At 37.2% G+C, this 19,813-nt stretch overlaps 1 protein-coding gene across 1 annotated transcript in view; it reads right to left on the bottom strand.

Annotated features, from left to right (window-relative positions):
- Positions 1-16,485: 16,485 nt before the first annotated feature.
- The window catches only part of LOC137654615 (protein trapped in endoderm-1-like), a 124,343-nt gene continuing 121,015 nt past the window's right edge, over positions 16,486-19,813 (bottom strand). The window contains 3 exon segments of the mRNA XM_068388409.1: positions 16,486-17,750; positions 18,429-18,590; positions 18,592-18,633. Of these exon segments, the coding sequence (XP_068244510.1) occupies positions 17,481-17,750; positions 18,429-18,590; positions 18,592-18,633 (474 nt within the window). The 3' untranslated portion in view covers positions 16,486-17,480.

Below are 19,813 nucleotides of genomic sequence, written 5' to 3'. Positions count from 1 at the left end.
CCAAGGATATTTTCCCAGAAATCTATGATTGGCTTTGCAAGCAAGGGGACACCCCAAAAGAGGTTGATGCACTCTAAACATACCTACTGGAGCAGTAATCGCCATAACCAGGGGCCCGTATAGTCAAGCTTTTGCAGCTCTCTTGACAACTGCTGGAGGACCAGATGGTTTTGCTTGCCCTCAGGGAAAGGATCAGCATCACTCACCTGCAACCTGGCGCAGACGGCTCTCCTCGAGAGATGACCCTACTTTGTGCCCTTTCAGTACGACACTTACCTGAACCTGTACGATATTTCCAAAATATCGATAATGGGTATCATTATCGATATTTTGCCCCTGAAGGACCTGATGACCAAAGTTAGCATCCTTATCGACAACCACTTCACCACCTTCAAGACCTCCATCAATACCTCCACTCCTGATGAAGAGGACAACTCTTCAACAATGACCGAAGCTGACGTGAAAGCAGTAGGACACCGACAGCCACCCAGTGACGTACCGTAGTGGCCACAAGCCCACCACTCACCACTCGCTCACGCTCCAACCAACAACCTCTACAGCCACTTATTGATGCCCATCGACCGCAGTTGTGCTACTACTACTCCAGATTCGGGGCAGCTGTAAAGAAATGTGCAAACGGTTGTCAGTGGCCAAAAAACATATAAGTAGGCCATCGCTTGTGGCGATGGCCTCGCCTGTCACTAATCTTTTCTTTTTACATGATGCAGGTATGGGCATGCGATTTTTGGTACACACGGGTGCTTGCCATTCTCTTCTTCCAAGGGTACTGTCCAGGACACGACGAAGTCTGTCTAAATCTGCTGACATACGCCTGTTATTTGCCAACAGATCTGTGATATCCACCTATGAATACGATAACCTCACATTACTATTTGGAAGCACCAAATATCATGGAAGCTTCTTGATGCTGACGTCATATTGCCAATTCTCGGTGTGGATTTCTTCTCACATTACCACCTCCTGGTTGATGTTGTTCACAGATGGCTAGTCAAAGCAGACTCTTACTTGTCATCACCTCTCCAACCAGCTTATTCCAACCTTGCATTCCACATCATCTTACCCACAGATGCCTACACCCACCTCCTCATGTCGTACCCTGAGGTCTTCCATCCAGAACTTCGCCAAATGCCCACTGTTCCCGCCAAACACAGTATTCATAACCATATCAAGACAACGGGGCCCTCAGTTTTCAACAGATTCAGGCGTCTGGCACCTGATCGTTTGGCAGCTACTAAACAAGAGTTTGCCAAAAGGCCTCAAGCCCTTGCACATTGTCCTGAAGAAGGATGGCTCCATACGCCCTTGTGGGGATTACAGGCGTCTAAACATGCTTACACAACGGAATCACTAACCCCTCACAAACATCGCTAACGTGATCTCCTACTTACACAGAGCAAAGGAGTTCTTCATGCTCAACCTCCTAAAAGGGTTATTATCAGGTGCTCATAAACCCAGAGGACATCCACAAGATTGCCATCACCACTGAAGGCACCTCATGGATGGCATCTTAGGGAACCTCCCCTTCTGTGTATGTTACGGGGATGACATAGTTGTGTTCTCTTCTTCCAAAGAGGAACATCTCCATCACCTTCGCATCAAGCTTGACCACCTACACCAGAACAGCCTTGTAGCCTGGTAGGACAAGTGTACCTTTAGCACCAACGAAGTAATGTTCTTAGGGCACTGCATCACTCCTGAAGGAGTCCACCTCTTCTCTGAGAAGGTAGCAGCCATTCAGAACTTCCCTACGCCCTCGACCGTGAAAGCACTGCAAGAATTCTTGGGCATGATCAACTATTATTACCGTTTCCTGCCAGCCATCACTGCCACTCTTAATCCCCTTTACGCTTCCCTCAAGGGCAAGCCAAAAGACCTGAAGTGGGGTCCCTTCAAGAAGCGGCCTTATGCAATGCAAAGAATGCCCTATCAACTGCTGCTACTCTCACTTTTCCCGTGCCACATATTCCTCTCCATCTCTCCATCAATGACAGTAACATTGCTATTGGTGTAGTACTCGAGCAGGTGGCCAATGGCTCGCCCCACCCACTGGCCTTCTTCAGTAGACAACTGTCCAAGGCAGAATCTGGCTACTCTACCTTCAACCGTGAATTGCTGGTGGTGCATTTGGCTGTCCGTCACTTTTGCCACTTCGTAGAAGGTACGCCCTTCATCATTCACATGGACCACATGCCTTTGGTGCACACCTTCACTCTACATTGTGATGTCTGGTCCTCCCATTAATGCCAACATCTCTCCACTATGGCTTAATACAATTGTGCCCTTCAACACATCCCTGGGAAAATGAATCCCATTGTCGATGCCCTGTCAAGAAACACATTGGCCACCATTCACCTGGGATTAGAATACAACTCACTTGTTTATTCTCAAATTTATAAAGAAAATCAATGTTATTAATTCGGTTACCCTAAATGACAAATCAAATCAATCAAAACATTAATAGAAAAGGGGAACAGTCATTAACGCAGAAATACTCAAGGAATAGTTTTCTGCAGCTGCTGAGATGATACAGGTACAGCTGCTTCAGGCTTGAGAACATAGCAGAAGGGTAGCTGAAGTTCAGATGAAACTGGCACAATGATTTTCTATTTGAAGACGTCACAGAAAGGGTGGCATCAAGATGGGGCATCAAAAGTCTTCTCCAAGAATTCGATGATAGTGATAGGCTGCAGGCAGTGTGAGCTACTTCTCGCCACAAGCAGGAAGGGGTGGGTGCTTCAATTTATCTCTTCTTCTCAACCATAACAGGATTTTGGAGATAGGCGTTTGTCGTCTGAAGGGAAGGTTGAAAACTGACTCTATCAGACTACTGGTCTTCTCTGCTTCTTATCCCATCAGGACTTGGTTCTCATCTGCTTTGGACATAGTTTCTCTCTTGTCTTATGTTCTGTCTTATCTCTCCTGGACATCCTCTTCTTGAAGTTTATATACCCATGTATGGGAAATGTTAATTACAGTAGGCAGTAGTCATTTCCATCTAAGGCATTTTTTTTACAATTTTGCATCTTGATTGCCCTCCTCAAAAATGCCTCCTTCGATCACGTCGTGGAAGCTTCTAGAACAAATTTCTGATGCAATCTGGACCTCGTGCCAAGTCATAACAAGAGGCAGCACGTGCCCACCCTTAATGACATATTTCATAAACAAGGATATCACTCAGGCTCTGTTTCTCAAAATGTGCTGACGCACTGATTAAGTCAATGTCATCTTGGTCAAAACAGGACAGTTCCCTTATTGCTGCAGGTGCTCTTCGTTGAGGCTCGGTTTATTTCCAAACTGCTAACGACAGTGGAGTGGTGACAGGTTTGACCAAACACTACAGCAGTCGAATCTCGTCTCTCTGCTCACACTTTGGGAAGAAATATGAATTTCTCTCTTAATAACATCCCTTTTAAAAGTATGGTATTTACCCTTGACAGAGAGCCACGTAATGCATGTGTTTCACACGCGCTTGTATGCTGTAAAGGTATTTCTGTTTTTATTTATATACTTATCGCTGATAACAACCTGTTTAAGCCTGCCTGCTCATGAATTATTTTGTTTGAATTTTTTTTAATGTTCTTGTTTGGAAGAGCCTGTATAAAAACTTGTGATCTGTTGAAATAAAGTTAGTTAGCCTTTCCCTTTACATCAAAGGGTTTTAAGACAGTCATTAAGGCAATAGAGGCAGGCAAACCTTGCCCTACACTCGATGAGTGTAGACCTTTATCGTTAGCCCTGCCCATGGAAGATAAGGACTGGAAGGAAGTCCACCTTACCTTCTCAGTTGGGAAGTTGGAAGCAGACATTGCTGGACGTCAGTTCAGCGAATATCTCCCTAAGCTGTCTGACTTTCTCTTACGTAAGGAGCAAGAGACAAAGGAAAGACTTGCTGCATCTCTATCTCTCCAGATTTGTCTAAAGGCGACGGCAAGCAATAGTAGAACCCCGGATATGAAAATGGTCATGGCCAAAACGCATTTGGCTACTGTGGTCAAGGACCTGTATGGCTTTGCCAAAGCCAGACGTGCTTGTAGGGAGTTCGTGTTTGCTTCTGCTTCAGTAAAGCACAAACCCAGGAAGCTGATAGCTTCCAATAGCTGGGGAAAGGACCTCTTCCCGAGTGAAGTGGTCAAGGAAGTCGCAGACAAGGCCGCCACGGAGAATAGAAACCTTCTCCAGAAGTGGGGCATGTCGGCGAAGAGGAAGTTTTCCCCAGATGAGGGTCCCCAGCCTAAGAGGAAGACTAAAAGACCCAGGTTGTCCTCTCGCCCTGCTAGACAGCAGCAGCAACAGCAACAACTTCCCACAGTTCCCATGACCGCGGTGCCCCAGATGGCGGCTCAACCCCAACCAACGTATCAGATGGTGCCTCAACAGCTGGTTGCCCAGTCACCAGCGTTCAATCCTGCATTCGAGAGGCAGACCACTACCTTTCGTCCCAAGGGTAGAGGGTCTAAATGGGGCTCCTCTAGATACCCCCCAAGAGGTAAAGGGGCTAAAGGAGGACGCGGTCAAGGAGTTAAATCCTCCGGAAACCAGAAGCAATGAGTAGCTTCCGGTAGGAGGAAGACTCCAACAATTTCATGATCATTAGACCTTCGATCCTTGGGCCCACAGCCTAATCAAGAACGGACTCGGATGGAGCTGAAGCAAGGCTCCACCACCATTTCCTCAATTCTTCCAACGCTCCACCCCCGAACTGGAAGAATACACCCTAGAACTTTTGAGCAAGCGGGTGATAAGGAGAGCAAAGTCCACCAAATTCCAAGGAAGGCTGTTTTGTGTTCCCAAGAAGGACTCAGATAAACTCAGAGTCATTCTGGACTTGTCACCACTCAACAAGTTCATAAAAAACAAGTTCAGGATGTTAACCCTTCAACACATAAGGACCCTGTTACCAAAAGGGGGTACACAGTCTCGATAGACCTGGCAGATGCCTACTGGCATATTCCAATCAACTGCCCCCTCTCCTCCTACCTAGGATTCAGGCTACAGAAGAAGAAGTACGTCTTCAGAGCCATGCTCTTTGGACTAAACATAGCCCCAAGGATTTTTACTAAGCTTGCAGACGCAGTCGTTCAACAACTACGCCTAGAAGGTGTACAGGTAGTAGCGTACCTGGACGACTGGCTGGTGTGGGCAGCATCCAGGACGGAGTGTATACAAGCATCCAAGAAAGTGATCCAATTCCTGGAACATCTAGGATTCAAGATCAACGTCAAGAAGTCTCGATTATCTCCAGCTCAAGAGTTTCAATGGCTAGGAATACATTGGAACTTAAAGTCACACCGTCTCTCCATTCCCCCAGGGAAGAGGAGAGAGATAGCAGGATCTGTCAAGAGACTACTGAAATCCGACAGGATCTCAAGACGCCAACAGGAAAGAATACTGGGCTCTCTCCAGTTTGCATCAGTGACAGACCCAGTGCTCAGAGCACAGATAAAAGATGCGTCAGGAGTCTGGAGAAGATACGCATCAAACGCTCGAAGAGATCTAAGAAGACCAATACCAACCCGACTACGACCACTTTTCAAGCCATGGTCGAAGGCCAAGAACCTAAAGAGAACCGTACCCTTGCAACCACCTCTACCTTCAGTCATCATCCATACGGATGCCTCAAAGGAAGGATGGGGAGGTCACTCCCATCAACAGAAAGTTCAAGGGACTTGGTCTTCTCTATTCAAGACCTTCCACATCAACATTTTGGAGGCCATGGCAGTATTTCTGACGCTGAAGAAGCTGTCCCTTTGCAAATTAGCCCATATAAGACTGATCCTGGGCAGCGAGGTGATAGTGAGATGTCTGAATCGTCAAGGCTCGAGATCGCCCCAAATCAACCAAGTGATTTTGTTCATCTTCCACCTGGCGGAAAAGAAGAGATGGCATTTATCAGCAGTTCACCTTCAAGGGTTCCGCAATGTGACGGCGGACGCTCTATCCAGGCTCACGCCGATAGAGTCAGAATGGTCCCTAGATGCAGGCTCATTCTCCTTCATCTTACGTCAAGTCCCAAAACCGCAGATCGACCTCTTCACGACGAGCAACAACAAGAAGCTACCTCGTTATGTGGCCCCATACGAGGACCCTCTAGCAGAAGCGACGGACGCCATGTCCCTCGACTGGAACAGATGGAACTGGATCTACCTGTTCCCTTCAACCAATCTCTTCATGAAGGTCCTCAACAAGCTGAGATCCTTTCGGGGAACGGCAGCTCTAGTGCCTCCCAAGTGGCCAAAGAGCAACTGGTTCCCTCTAGTATTGGAACTGAAGCTGAGGCTGGTCCCTCTGCCGGACCCAGTACTGTCTCAACAGGTACAAAAGTCGACTGTCTTCGCTTCATCACAGAGAACCCAAAGCCTTCATCTTATGATTTTCTCACCTTAGCAGTAAAGAAAAGATTTGGGATCTCGAAAGGCAGTATAGACTTCTTAGAAGAATATAAGTCTAAGTCAACCAAAAGACAATATGAATCATCTTGGAAAAAGTGGGTTTCTTTCGTCAAAGCAAAAGGACCAAAAGAAATCTCTATGGACTTCTGTTTGTCCTTCTTTATCCACCTTCATAAACAAGGTCTAGCAGCCAATACAATAACCACGTGTAAATCAGCTCTGACTAGACCTCTGCTATACGCCTTCCAAGTAGACTTGTCAAACGAAATTTTTTAACAAGATCCCTAAGGCTTGTGCTAGACTCAGGCCTGCAGCCCTTCCGAAGCCTATTTCATGGTCCTTGGACAAGGTCCTACACTTTGCTTCAACAGTGAACAATGAGGATTGCTCTCTGAAAGACTTGACTCAAAAAGTAATTTTCTTGTTCGCTAAGAACGAGCTACCCACTAAAAGATGGGGTCCCTGGAGAATCTGCCCTCTGAAGGAAGATGTCTCGCTGTGTCCAGTGGAGTGTCTAAAGGCCTATCTTTGAAGAACTTCAGACTTCAGGGTAAGACAGCTCTTTAAAGGAGAAACCTCAAGATCAAACCTATCCCTAAAACAACTAAGGGCGAAAATCACCTATTTTATTCGCAGAGCGGATCCTGACAGTACACCCGCAGGTCATGATCCAAGAAAAATCGTTTTATCACTGAAATTTATTCAGTATATTGATTTTGAGCGTCTTCGCTTATACACTGGATGGAAGTCATCCAGAGTGTTCTACAAGCATTATGCGAAGCAAGTGCATGAACTCAAGCGATACGTGGTGGCGGCAGATAGTGTACTAAAACCTGTCGTCTAGTGCTGCGATGAACAGTGAATTAATTGGGACCATCAATGAAAAGGGTGAAGGTGTTGACACCTCTCAGTGCAATACTTTAAAATAAGTGTCTCCAAGGTGACATTAAGGACTGTTCTATTTAGTTGAGGTGAAGAAACATAGAGATAACACTTATGCCGTGTGTACTTACACAGTGTGAATAGACACAGAAATGAATATTAGATAATTTAGTAAATTTTCAGATTTACAGTTGCATTAATATCCTTTCCCTTTCAGGTGAAAACAAATATTTTCTGTGCTTTGATTGTTGGATATGTTTCTTATTGCATTCATTAACATTTATGTTATACATGTTACTTTATGTTGGTCCTTTATTACCAATAAATTATCAATGTGTATTTGCATCTTATTTCACCCTACAATTAATTTTAAATAAAAATATATCAGTGTTTTATTACCCTTTAATAGACTGCATATATTTACTCATGAACAATATGTATAGCTAATACCTTTGTTCTTATACTAATACAAACATTTTCTGACAATGCTTGTTCCAATTTGTTATACATACAGCGAGACCTGTATGTAGTTGATGTTATGTTTGTTCATATGTTATATGCAAACCTTGAGACTCCTTTTCTACGTCTAGTATGACTCTTCCCTGCAGGGGGCAGGAAGCACTAACGTGGTTTATGTTTATCAGTGATGACGTATAAAGGTATAACGGTAACGTCATATGTCTCAATGGTCTGGATGACCAAAAGAAAAAACTGTTCCAAGGTTAAGGCACTTTAAAAATCCACAGATACAGTACTTTTTAGTAATTCTCTGGTAAACTTCCATCAGGACGACATGGCTTGAGCCCAAAAACAGATTTTGAGCGACGTGAAAAATCTATTTTTGGGAGAGATAGAAATGTCATCTTGATGGACCCGCTCTCCTTTTCCACAAGAAAAGGCCTTGGCAGGATCCCTCCTGAAATCACTATATCTGTAGCACCATGTTCAACGCTACAAGGAATAGCGCGCTAGCTTGACATACAGCGCCATCTAGATACTCTTTAGTAGTAAGGGAGAAAAGGGTACCTTGATAACGGCTCCCCTTCTATTTTTGCCACTTTCCCCCTTGAAGTGAAAACGCTATTCGGGGTGAAGATTGCTATGTGTCGTATCAAGATATACATCCCCTGATTTATGCAATATCCTGAAGAGAAATTTTAAGGATATTCGCGCCAGGAGTTAGAATTCTGGAGACCTAAAGGTAAATTCTCTGGGAATATCACTGTAGTCAAATATCCCTTAGGAAGCTACTTATAGGAACCTTCCATCAGGACGACATGGCTATCTCACCCAAAAATAGATGGTGCCCATCAACAACTACTTTTTGCAAACTACTAATTAAAAATTCAATAATGATACTAAGAGAAAACCCACCAACTACAAACTGTTTGAGTTTGCATACATGGACCTCATGATTAACACGCGAAAGGCAGCACCAAAATAAAGGCCAATCATACGAACTTCCAGACCACAATCAAAGGATTTCTGTACAACATTAGAGATTGTAAGAAGAGCATCACATGTTCCAAGGCCTTTGCAAAAGCCAAATTGCCAACTAGGAACCAGATGATTACCTTCAGCATACCTATTTAGAAGTTTTGCGAAAACACGTTCAAAAACTTCAAGTAATATGGAAGTTATGGAAATTGGGCGGTAGTCAGCAGTGCTAGAGCTACCATAAACAAATTTACCTAATGGAGTAACATTACCAATTCTCCAATTGTAAAAAAGAGCCTCTTCGTGCTGACTTTAGCAAAAAAATAGACAACTTAGGAGCTAGGAAATCAGTGAGGTTTATAAAAAGAGAAACAGAAAAATACCATTTGGGTCTAACACATCCATAATCATCAAGGCAAGAGTGTTTCAATTTCATGGGACTGAAAAGTTAAAAGTAGTTAGTTTAGCCTCAGTATAGCAGGAATGGGGATGATCTAGTTTCTCATTTCTCTTCTTGCTGTCGAATACATCAACCAAAAGAGCTGCTTTTTCCTTTGGGCAGTGAGTGACAGAACAAATGGCTGTAGGCTAAACATCACAGACGAGGTCCTCTACCTGCTCTCTGGGCAATGCCAAACAAGCATAAGATGTTTAGAGTGCAAAAGAGTGACATGATAATTGGATAGTAAAAAAAAAAATTGGAATATCCTTCTTAAACATCTCAGATAACGATTTCTATGTCCCCAGCATAACATTTGCCGCATGATATTAGCTTTGAAGGAATTTTATAGTCATTTAAGAATTTCACAATGGAATCATGCAGTGAAACTTATGTAATATTTTTCAAGGGAATTAAGCCAAGGAAACAATCTTCTACCTTGTCATTCAAAAACGTAGTAGTAGTCATGCAAAGATGTTTTATACAACCCTAGACCTTTTGCAACGTTCTCAAGCCTAAAGTCACCGTACCAACAATATTTCGGCAACTGAAGATAACTCGCCAACTCACCTATCATGTATTTTATTACTCTACTTTCTAGACCGTTCTAGTCAGTGAATGTAAAGACTCCACAACATTGTTTTAATTGTCAATAAGTTTGTGAATAAAAGTATATTGATTTTGTGCGTTTCTTTTTATATTAATTTCTCATATTTCATTTGGAGTTGTCGAATCATTTTCATTTAAAGATTGTAAGAATTTGTAACGATTCTGAGATTGTAACACGACCTCTCTGAGGTATCCTATCAAGGAAACGCAAAGTTGAAATTGATATTAATCTTTTTTTATGTTTATAACGTTTTAGTTTTGTCACACATTTCTTCCTTATATTAGACGAAAGTGGAATCAGAAAAGAAAAGATCTCATATGAGAAAAGGTGGGCATAGCGCAGTGGTGCAATACACTTGGAAAAAGCTTTCAAATTATAGCCATCATAGGTGTATAGGCAATAATATACAAAAGAATTCTCTCTCTCTCTCTCTCTCTCTCTCTCTCTCTCTCTCTCTCTCTCTCTCTCTCTCTCTCTCTCTCTATATTGAAGCACCTTAGTCAACTTCAGCATTCTACCTTCCTTGTTTAGCTATCTAGTACTACTACTACTACTACTACTACTACTACTACTACTACTAATAATAATAATAATAATAATAATAATAATAATAATAATAATAATAATAATAATAATAATATTAATGATAATAATAATAATAATAATAATAATAACAACAATAATTATAGAAAATATAATAATAATAATAATAATAATAATAATAATAATAATAACAACAACAAAATAACAACAATAATAATAATAATAATAATGATAATAATAATAATAATAATAATAATAAATGAAATAATAATAGTAATAATAAAAATGATAATAATAATAATAATAATAATAATAAAAACAGTAATAATAATAACAATAATAATAATAATAATAATGATAATAATAATAATAGTAGTAGTAATAAAAATAATAATAATAATAATGATAATAATAATAATAATAATAACAATAATAATAATAATAATAATAATAATAGTAATAATAATAATAATAATGATAATAATAATAATAATCATAATAATGATAATAATAACAATGATACTACTACTACTACTACTACTACTATTACTACTACTACTACTACTAATAATAATAATAATGAAAATAATAATAATAATAATCTTCATAATATTAATGATAGTAAAAATAATATTGATAATAATGATAACAACAACAACAACAACAACAACAATAATAATAATAATAATAATAATAATAATAATAATAATAATAATGCCTTGGTTTGCTTTTGGGCTGTTTCAACCCCAAGAGTCTTCATAACACCACAGCTTCTTTCTAGTAAGGCAGTCTGGCCTATAGCAAGCTGAACTACAGCAGAGTTTCTATCATTTTCAATTTTTACCCCATCCCTTGTGAGGTGGGCAACAGGTATTGCTTTTTTTCTTTGCTAGCAACTTTATGAAAAAAAAAAACATGATTTACTTGAGATTCTCCAGGAAAGATTTAATGAGACACACAATGTACCCTAATAAAATTTAGAATTCATAGGGTCAAGGTTAAGGTCACAGTGACCCAAAAGGTCTGAATTGATATTTTACTGTAACTATCAAATATTATACGATTTACTTGAAACCAAGACCAAAATCTTCATATAAGTGTTTTTACGGCACCCGAAGCGTAAATACAATTATATATCAAAATAAGGAAAATGCATAATTTTCAATATTAGTAGGTTCAAAGTTCAAGGGGCTGAATTTTTTAGGTCACTAATCTTAAGAGGGTTCACGTACGACTGGCTGGGTATACCGCGTCCGACACCTCTTGCTAACCTTTAATGTTAAGGACAAAGGTTATGTTTGTTTAGTATAACATGTCCAATTACTCACGTTATGACCATGTATAGTAGTCTACTGTACTTCCAACAACAAAAATCTCGATGAATATTTCCAAGACTCTTTTATGCTGCTGCAAGGTTAACTTTCTCTTTTCATATCTCGTTCTCTTCTCAGAGAAAAATATTCCATATTATTCCAATGATTCATAAAGAAGAAATTCCCTTGACACCAAATGTGCTTTGTTTTCAATCATCGGAAGAGTGTAACACATGAAGGACGGCCAGTGGCATGGCATTAAAGTCAACTTACTGACGTTCCCTGTGGGTTAAAGAACACTCACTATGAAAGCATACAGACTTTATTAAATATATTTACATTATTTTGGATATAAAAGACATATCTTGTGAGTTGCTTGTTGTATATAAATAGATTTGGATGAACGACGAGGGAACTTTAGGACAGCCAAGGCTTTTGGAACTCTTATCATCCTTTCATCGTTCAGCTGATGAAAGAAAAAAAAAATTTTCTCGTGAAATATATCAAATATTTTGCAGCTCTTCAGACAGCGTGGTGATTATTTCGATACAGAAGCTACGGCAGTTCATATTATATAGTATTATAATTTTCTTTCACCCAAGAGCTATTACCAGTAGTTCTGAGAAATAAAGTATATCGAAAAAGTAGTGAACCTAAACATAACAACTACAGTCACACAAAATTTCCTTAAAATCTAACTCATAAACTAACAAATTGAATGGCACCGATATTGATAATGCAAAAAACACCGCAGTGTTTCTTGCAGTCTTTATATAAAGCCAAATAAATAGTATGCTACCTATAAAAATAACACTAAAGAATAACAATTTCAAAAACTATGATGCAATTTTACATCAAAGGGAATATGGCATGAAAGATAAACTATTTTTTTTTCAGACAAAAAAAAAAAAAAAAAAAAAAAAAAGATAACACGTGGAAATGTTTAAAGAAAGAATGCCCTTACCGCCTCAGTATTTACTGAACCAAGGAAAAAGGTAAATAACCTGTAGATAAGAAGTAATGCTACGGGAGATATACAATATGCCGTTGCTGAACCACAAAGGCTCATCCAAATATAACATAAAAAAATCAATCAATATAAAATTATCTGTTCCAGCAAATCATTCTACATTGAGTATATGGAAGATACGGATGTAAGAGATTGTATGAATATATTTGTTTGCTAGAAGAGTCTGTGGGGGAGGTTCTGGTTAATTATAGAAAAATTGTAATGGTGTTGGAGTTTCTGCCATTTCCTGATTAAAAGAACCCTCAAATTATGCATTTTTAGCTTGATTCCACGAAATATGTTCTAAATTACAGGTAAGGTTTAACGAAGTAAGTTTCCAACATCGCATAGTGGGACAAGCATTGTCGACAGTTTCACTCTTATGAAAATTGATCAATAAAGATAAAAAGTAAATACAGAAAATAATAGTCACATGTTCATCAATGTTCACTTATAATCCAAGTGAACAAAGTAGTACATAAATAATTTCCCTTATATGTTTGTGTAAAGATACATTACAGTGGTCCATGTGCTGCCAAAGTGGTGTTAGAAGTACAGTACGTTCACTTAACAATACAAGATGAAAAATATTTCTAAACGGTAAGGAGTTCTAAAAGTGGTCATATGGATGTGTTCGGACTGAATGAAAAAAGCCATAGAGAAAAGAAATAAGGATATTCTCTAATATATATATATATATATATATATATATATATATATATATATATATATATATATATATAATATATATATATATATATATATATATATATATATATATATATATATATATATATATATATATATATATATATATATATATATATATATATATATATATATATATATATATGTATATATATATATATATATATATATATATATATATATATATATATATATATATATATACTGTATAAAAGAAGAGATAGGAGTAGCAGAAATAGAAAAAGTTTAATATCACAAAATTCACAAAAGACAACTAATGATTTTAATACGCGCTGAAATTTGGATAAAACAATACTGTGAGTTCTGATGTAATGTTGGTATCGGCAGTGTAACAATATTTCGACAATTTAATTATAATTCACTTCTTAACGCAAGTAAACCTCAACCTCCAGAGGCACTGTGACAGTCTCGGCCTATTCCTTTTAAAACTAAATTCGAGGTAAATCAGGACAAAGACGAGTAACAAAAGTTTTACTCTTGATAAGAGATTATTATAGATTTATGTAAAATTGGATTCTGTGAATATTTACAATAAAATAAAAATACTATGGTCTTAACTTACAAAAAACAGTTTTATTTAGACTTAATGTATTGTACTTATATGTTAACATGATCGTTTCACACTTAATTCTAAAAGACTTAGATATATCCTACAAACAACATGATAATTGACCTTTCTCTCTCTCTCTCTCTCTCTCTCTCTCTCTCTCTCTCTCTCTCTCTCTCTCTCTCTCTCTCTCTTATATTATGTACAATAAACATTCCTGCGAAAAAGGATAATTATGCTTAAGACTATAGCTTTTGGTATATAGTTTTGACTTAGATGTCGAAAGGGCATACCTGACTTTTATTTTTTCATATATACAGGCTATATATAAGTTGGTGCCTTCGGCTGTATAAACACACGAAGGACAGCATACGCGCACACATGCTAATGCGTGTATACAAACGCGTCGTTTGGTAAAACAATATATGACATTTTCTAATAAGTTTTCATGCTTTCCATTTTATAACTTGACTTCCCAACATTAACCTACAGAAACTTTGCAATGCCCCATTGTTAAGGTACTATCATAACATGGTGTCAACCTTTAGCTGGATTATTGCTTGCCAAAGGAAAATAAGTAGCTTATACACACACACACACACATATATATATATATATATATATATATATATATGTATATAGATATACATACATACATATATATATATATATATATATATATATGCATATACATACACATATACAAATATATACACTTGTATAATATATTATACATGTATATATAAATATAATATATATATATACATATATGTATATATATATATATATATATATATGTGTGTGTGTGTGTATACAAATGTATATATATATATATACATATATATGTATATATATACATATATACACATATATACAAATATATACACATGTATAATATATATATATATATATATATATATATATATATATATGTGTGTGTGTGTGTGTGTATACAAATATATATATATATATATATATATATATATACATATATATGTATATATGTATATATATATATATATATATATATATATATATATATATATATATATATATGTATGTGTGTATATATATATATATATATATATATATATACACACACAAATAGAAGAGTATGAATGAAGTATGAGTAATGTTGGTTTGAAGCAATTTCTTCTTCAACCTTGAACGGAAAATCGCAATTCAGAATGAACGTTGATGCCGCTCCACAACTGCAAAAAATTGACAGCAGTGTTTATGGTATTTGAGGATGACACAACTCTCAAATATTGGGCGAATGACCACAATCGCTAATAACCGTCTTCATTCTCTGCTTTGTTCTAGTTTCCTTCTTGTCTAAGTATTTCTAGTGACAACAAAAAGAGTGAACAAGGTCATAAACGGGGAAAAAAAAGTATACCGCTTATAAGAAAATTCTTAATATTTAAAAGACACACAGTGAACGGTGGGTACCGAGTACCTGAAAGTTATGCAATAATGCCATGAAAATCAAGTTTAAATGATACTTTATATATAATTTACAGGTCACGTTGGCCTTAAGGTTTTATTAACTACAATGACCTTTAACTTACTCGGTTTTCTCACATTTTTTTCGGATACGCCTTCTACTGAAAGATTTAAATCTGAATAGTAATTAAATTAAGATAAACTCTCTTTTCCCTAGAGGGACTCAAAACTACAAACAGTATAAAGAGTGAAGTTGAGGCTAAACCATAGTACTATGGAAGATAAAAAAAAAGAACTTCAGCAAAAAAGAACTATATCTGTTGACCTCAGCTACATTTTGCTAGGCCAGATAAAGACGCATCCTCACCATCGTCACGAAGTGATAAGCGTTTTTTACACAATAAAATGAAGAATACATTACAACTATTGGTCACAGACACCAGGAACATGATTTCTTAGTAGTCACAATGAATTATAGACATATAAAAATCTTCTTTTAAAGAATAAAATCATAACAGAAATGAGAAATATATAATAAATTGCAGAAAGACACAACTTTTAGACGTTTAACCTAGAGAAACTTCACACAGTAGATACCAACTCCTTTACACAGATCATTTGGGTGTTTAGAAAATTGTCCCCAGATATGACGCCAGACATGCATAGTTGCGATAGATATGAAACTCCAGAAATTCAACGAAATATTGATTGAAACAAGCGACTGGATGTCCCCAGGTGGAAAAGGCAATGACAAGCTTGAAAGTCTTCTGAATAAAGTAAAAATATAAATCATAGCTGATGGCATTTACGATGTACGGGAAAGTTACAGGTACTTTGGAAGGAGAGAAGAGAACAGCATTCCTGTCGAAATTCTTTCCTTTCCTTTTAAAACCGCAACACCGACTTGGAAGACAAGCAAATATTGCTGATTAATTGATACATTGATAACCTGGTGTCACTGAGAAGTATAAAAGAAATTTAAACAAGTTACAACAGTACTGTAAACACGTAATAAAAATTATGTCATTGAAAAATTAGGTCGGATATATAACGAATTCTTTCCATAAAATATGAAAGTAAGAAACTAATTCCAAAGTTAAAGTGAAAAGATAGAACTTAGTAATATTCTTCTTTACTAAAGCGTAATCATATAGACAACATTGTTCTCAGGAACTGGTGTTAATCAAGACATTAGGATTACAAACTTAGAATGAAATCAAATAGCAGAAATCTAAAACATAAATACATGGTTACCTAACGGAGGGTTAGTTATTACTGCATTGGAATTTATAATCAATACTTGGTCCCCTGCTTCTGCTTTCCCTGGTTAAGCAAGAAAATATTGGCATAACGAGTCAAAGGTTTCACCTACTACGACTAACAATGTACGACAAAATCCTGAATATGCTTTCTTGATTATGCAATATCTGGTCTTTTTAGTAAAATAAATGGATTCCTACGAGTTAGTATCTTGGTACAGTTTTTCTTGAGGCGGATTTCGCGATTCATTACAAGGCACCTGAATCACGAGTCTTGCCTGATACTTGACTCGTTCACATATATTTTAACTCTTTATCTAACCAAAATAATATAGTGATTTCTAACAATATTCTGGAATGAATTATACGATTTCTTCGGAAAAATATTTTACGGATGGGAAAGTGATTCCTGCTTAGCAATAATCACAACTGGCCTCTAAGCTTAAACTTAATAATCTGATAGAATTCATCATGATTTCTATATTAATGAGTTAGCTACCCATTCAACAAACTCAGGTAAACTTGATACAGACACATACAAACATGGAGATAAGACACTATATGTCTCATCTCCTGGCGTGTATTTATTTATGAGAGCCAACGGTCGAAATAGTAGAGCTATGGCATTGAAGTTTAATAACAAGCTTATGGCTACTCAACATTCAGTGAGATTTACAAGAATATCTACGAAAAATGAGTTTTAAAAGTAAAGAAAAAAAATGGAAGAATTACACTGAAACCAGTGTATTTTTCAACCCCATTCTTGTCACGGTCCATCTCAAAAGATCTTGAAAAGCTCTGTACTTTTCCTACGAAGACTTGTTGTCAGAGTTCCTGAAGGAGAGCTGGTGCCATTTCAGATTTCAGGCGAAGGGCTGGACAGTACCGGGCTCGTTACCTGCCCAGTGGAAGCGTGGTACTGGAAATCCGTTATAAAAGTTCGGGAGGAGTTGCTCTTGGAATGGGAGTTAGAGGCACGTCCGGATCTCTTGCTCCGACTAAAACAAAATAAACTATTATAAGCCTTCCGATATTGGCGGTTGGTGACGGCGTAGACGAAGGGGTTGACCACTGAGGAAGCCCAGGCCAACACAGAGGCCAGCACGTGCAAAGATGGGACAGCGACCTGCGGAATGGAAAAGATGAGCTAACAGAAATCCATTACCTCTCATTTTTTAGATACTGAACCCTCTAAATTATAAGCATGTTACATATATTCACTTAATTTCTTCTAAAGATATTTCCTTGAATATGTGACGCGATTGAGAGAGAAAAGGGTGGGGTACATTAGTATTCGATTAAAACAATGGACCAAATGTACGAGTATCATGAAGATCTAGTTTTCAGTTACAATCAGATACTTTATAATAAAGACTCTATATTGGAAATCCCTTGGGTTTCAAGTTACCGGCTATAATCTTTGATCAAGTTTTTTATTCTATCCATCTGCATAGATAGACTGATGATCACACTAATGACTTGACTAAAATTAAATAAATTAATTTTTAAATCATCTGGCATTCAAATGCAGGGCGCTTATATCGCTGTAAAATTTAAGAGAATGGTTTCTATATTTAGCAAATAACTCTACAGTATCTAAAATCACAGCAACCTTATAAAAAAGGAAGCTTTCGTGGCATGTAAATAAAACTCGCCAATGGTTTGACAATGATCATAAATCCCCTTTCGGGACCAAAGAAGAGATTAACCACAGATTATAATGACCAGATGGCAAATTCTACTGAACTAAAAGAAAACTTCTAGCAGTGGCGTTGAAGATTATGTCTGGTAGAAAAGTACTTACGTCATCATCGGCGACATTAACGATCATGAGAGGCAAGAAGGAGACAAGAAAGCACAGAAAAATGGTCAGCATCATCCGAGTAAGTCGCATGTCCTCTTTCCTGGCCATCTGAGCACCGTAGCTGGACCCGGTTGGACTTTTGCTTGCTGCTGTGGGAGATGTAAGCAGCGCTATGAGCAGCCAAGTTCCTGCGTGACTGACGTACCTGCCGGGAATTTGAATGTTAGTGGAACAGCTCTTTAAAAGGATAATTTTTTTCCATCTAGATTGAATTTACCTTGAAATCACCTCCACGCTCGATTTGTATATAAAACTAGCTGAACTCGGGACGGATATTATTTGTCCCTCGTTGATGTCGCTCACTATCACACAGTTCACTGTAATGCTGCACCATTTAACATCATATTTAAGAGTGCTACATGATAGAAGGGTCTTTTCAATTGTATATATTACCATGTAATTTGGAAGGAACAGAGAAACTGTTTCCCATCAATCCCTGAAATTTTCATTTGGAAATGTGAGTTATTCTAGGAACAATTTACTCCTCCGCCAAAAATAATCATTCATCCCATACCGAAATAAATGTATGCTGTGGCTCTTCTATGGCAGATATCAACATGGAAATTGGTATGGGCAAAGTAAATATCCATCCCATAAATCCCTGAAAATTTCATTTCGATATGTTAAATATTCTACGAGTAATTTACGGCGCCGCCGAAAATCGTCCTGTCATGGATATCGAAAAATGGCTACTGTGACTTTACTATGACAAGTATCAATAAGAAAATTTATATGAATTTAGTTCACATAATACCCATCAAACTCTGTGAAAATCATGTGGATATCTGTAAAACTCTAGGAGTAGTTTGCTCCTCCTCACTGATTTTTTAGCTAAAAGACGTCATTCACGAACAAAAGTGACAGCCACGGTATGCTTAAAGCAGGTATAAACATGAAAATTGGCAGAAACAAAGCTTATATATATATATATATATATATACATATATATATATGTATATATATAAATATATGTATATATACATATATAAATGTATATATATATATATATATATATAAATATATATATATATATATATATATAAAATGCCCCAAAATTTTCTTTGGAAATATTTATTGGTATAGGAGTTATTGACTCCGCCGATGAAAATATCAGCTTATCCCCCCACCCACCCCCACCCCAGCTCCGAAATCTATGGATAGGGAATGACTGGGCTACGGGTTGGGTGAGATATCTTAAAAAAAGATTAACATTTTATATAAGGTCACTTTCTTCGTGACAAATATGTATTTCTTTTTCCTTTCTTGATTGTTGATTAACAGAACTTTGTAAAAAAAGAAATATATATATATTATATTATATATAT

The sequence above is a fragment of the Palaemon carinicauda genome, chromosome 15 (genome assembly GCF_036898095.1).
Source record: "Palaemon carinicauda isolate YSFRI2023 chromosome 15, ASM3689809v2, whole genome shotgun sequence".
NCBI lineage: Eukaryota > Metazoa > Arthropoda > Malacostraca > Decapoda > Palaemonidae > Palaemon > Palaemon carinicauda.
Note: the sequence above shows the minus strand (reverse complement) of the source record. Positions and strands in the feature narration are given on the sequence as shown.